At 42.5% G+C, this 2,977-nt stretch overlaps 1 protein-coding gene across 2 annotated transcripts; it reads right to left on the minus strand.

Moving 5' to 3' along the window:
- Positions 1-503: 503 nt before the first annotated feature.
- Positions 504-1,964, minus strand: c17h15orf61 (chromosome 17 C15orf61 homolog). 2 transcript variants are annotated; one of them, XM_035767753.2, is made up of 3 exons: positions 1,178-1,964; positions 848-885; positions 504-684 (listed from the first exon to the last, which is right to left on the minus strand). In XM_035767753.2, the coding sequence occupies exons 1-3, from the start codon at positions 1,533-1,535 to the stop codon at positions 664-666; spliced, it is 417 nt and encodes a 138-aa protein (XP_035623646.1). In that variant the 5' UTR covers positions 1,536-1,964; the 3' UTR covers positions 504-663. The 2 variants fall into 2 exon arrangements, with proteins under 2 accessions (XP_035623646.1, XP_035623645.1); XM_035767752.2 differs by having other exon boundaries at positions 504-885.
- Positions 1,965-2,977: the final 1,013 nt, after the last annotated feature.

The raw sequence follows: 2,977 nt of genomic DNA on the forward strand, positions 1-2,977 counted from the left end.
GAGTGAAGGAAAATCAGCCAAAAAGTGCTCAGCATATGTGGGAACTACTTCAAGACTGTTGGAAAAGCATTCCAGGTGAAGCTGGTTGAGAATGCCAAGCGTGTGCAAAGCTGTCATCAAGGCAAAGGGTGGCTATAAAATGTATTTTGATTTGTTTAACACTTTCTTTGGTTACTCCATGATTCCATGTGTTATTTCATGGTTTTGATGTCTTCACTATTATTCTACAATGTAGAAAACAGTAAAAATAAAGAAAAACCCTGGAATGAGTAGGTGTCCCCAAACTTTTGACTGGTACTGTATATTTACACTTTTTTTAATAGGGGATTGGAAATTCTACAGACGACAATGACATTGATGGACGCCACAATCTATATGAAATATTAAAGCTGAAGCCCCCCCCCCCAAAAAAAAAAAAATAGGGATCTGATGAACATTACAGAAGACAAGTTCATCGGGAGCAGAGTTGATGCAGTATAACAAATCATCACTGGAGACGTCTATTTCAATTATTTGCAGATTTATTCCCTAATATTTACAATTTTAAGGGATTGAAATCAATATGGCAGAACAGTCTTGGGGAGCATTCCCCTTCAGGCGTCTTACAGCTGTCCACTGCCCTGTGGTGCTGAAATATCAGGTCGTATTAGGATTTGCTTGTTGTCACCACAGGCACAGTTCAATCTAAACAGGACAGTTCAAAATGTCTCAATATTAACACTGAAAATAAACTAGCTTCCAAGCACATAAATAGATCGTTTTAATAGTGTGTGTCTTTCTCTTTGAAGGCAAAATATACAGTGACAGGTCCAGCACTAGTCTGTACAGTCTCTGTAGCTGTTATTACCATCAGACAGCCCATGCCATAGGCGAAACACGGGATACCTGCAAGACAGGGGAAGAAAACATGGAACAATTAAATGTGTTTTGTGTTGCACTCTGCTTGCAGTAGAATGTACAGTTTAAGGTCTATAGTGTGACATGCTTACGGTTCATGACATGTACAATTCTGGGACAACAACAAAAACATACATGATGAGAGTAAGAAGTTATTCTCAAAATGAGGGGAAACGACTAGTTAACTGTCTACTAAATCAATATGAATCATGTGAAGGCCAGGTTGAGGTTCAAGAGACACAATTAAATACTAGTCTCCCCTTGGCTTTTTTTCACTGACCTAGATTGATGACTTTTAACATGCTGAAAAACGTGTCTTCGTAGTCTAAGTTCTGTGCTGGTGCTTTGGAACAGTGATACTTGATAAAGGGGAAACACCCCGTCCTCAGTATCTGGTAATTGGCTCCCTGTACCGACCAGTTGAAGTTGGACCTCCCGAACTGGTCGTTATTGACGACGCTGTAGCGGACACAGAAGGAGGTCCAGGGAGGGAGGTTCCGCTGTAGCAGGTGACATGTCAACACCTCCGAGGCTGCGGGACGCGGCCGTCCTTTCCTCCGCAGTGCGCTCGGAAACAGAGCGACTTTGAGGAATATGTTGTGTATCCGCCGGAGTACTTCTCTCATGCTATGGATCATAGCTTATTGATTGACAGGTGGTTTTACCAGTAAAATGGCTAGCTTATGACACCAGTATAATGTTAGTGCAGAGGGGATAAAGTGTGGACGTTGTTCAAAGCACAAATACCTTCTAATTTGTGTCTTATTCATTAATGTCATGTTTTATAAGCAATGTCACTTGCTAGCTATGAAGCTAGCTGTAAAGACCACCACGCCAACTAGTTATCTAGCTGTGTTAGAGTTCAACACAGGAGTACGAGCCGAACAGATCTGTGTATTATTTGGCAAACAGTCTCCTCTTAAGCGCAAGACAGCATGCTCCATTAAATGTCATCTCAAGTCCGTTGTTGTTCATTCAAACCTTTTTATCAATCAACTTTTAACTCACCGTCGAAACTAAACCGGAAACGTGTTCCGTCCGTCTAGCAACACAGCACATCAAACTGTAGTTCCTAGCTAAAGGCTGCGCCTTCCCCCATAGTGATCTAAATAGATCGCTCTTTACATTAAATGTATATTTTAATCTATAATAACGTTTTATCTTCTTAATAACTTGAGTTGTTCTAAATAAATACAGGTAGATCTTTCATACTGTAGCCTAGTGGTTAGAGCTTTGGGTAAGTAACCAAAAGGTTGCTGGATCGAATCCCGAGCTGACATGGTAAAATCTGTCATTCTGCCCCTGAACAAGGCAGCACTGTTCCCCGGTAGACCGTCATTGTAGGTAATAATTTGTTCTAACTGACTTGCCTATTTAAATAAAGGTTCAATTTAAAAATCCTAAACATAATCACACAGTAACACACTATACAATGTAGCTACAACCTCTGGAAGGTAAGGTATACCATCCGTGGTCCCTGGGCTTTATTCTGGACTGTCATTCCCTGGTCTCTGGACTTTATTCTGGACTGTCATTCCCTGGTCTCTGGGCTTTATTCTGGACTGTCATTCCCTGGGCTTTATTCTGGACTGTCATTCCCTGGGCTTTATTATGGACTGTCATTCCCTGGTCCCTGGGCTTTATTATGGACTGTCATTCCCTGGGCTTTATTATGGACTGTCATTCCCTGGTCCCTGGGCTTTATTATGGACTGTCATTCCCTGGGCTTTATTCTGGACTGTCATTCCCTGGTCCCTGGGCTTTATTATGGACTGTCATTCCCTGGGCTTTATTATGGACTGTCATTCCCTGGTCCCTGGGCTTTATTATGGACTGTCATTCCCTGGTCCCTGGGCTTTATTATGGACTGTCATTCCCTGGGCTTTATTATGGACTGTCATTCCCTGGGCTTTATTATGGACTGTCATTCCCTGGTCCCTCGGCTTTATTATGGACTGTCATTCCCTGGTCCCTGGGCTTTATTATGGACTGTCATTCCCCGGTCCCTGGGCTTTATTATGGACTGTCATTCCCAGGTCCCTGGGCTTTATTCTGGACTGTCATTCCCTGGTCCCTGGGC

The sequence above is a fragment of the Oncorhynchus keta genome, chromosome 17 (assembly GCF_023373465.1).
Source record: "Oncorhynchus keta strain PuntledgeMale-10-30-2019 chromosome 17, Oket_V2, whole genome shotgun sequence".
In the NCBI taxonomy this organism is placed as follows: domain Eukaryota; kingdom Metazoa; phylum Chordata; class Actinopteri; order Salmoniformes; family Salmonidae; genus Oncorhynchus; species Oncorhynchus keta.

Excerpts from the sequence above, each read along its gene's own strand:
- c17h15orf61 (XM_035767752.2), bottom strand. The coding sequence starts at position 1,535 with ATGATCCATAGCATGAGAGAAGTACTCCGGCGGATACACAACATATTC. Across the intron at positions 886-1,177 it reads GTTAAAAGTCATCAATCTAG|GTATCCCGTGTTTCGCCTAT; the intron begins GTCAGTGAAAAA and ends CCTGTCTTGCAG.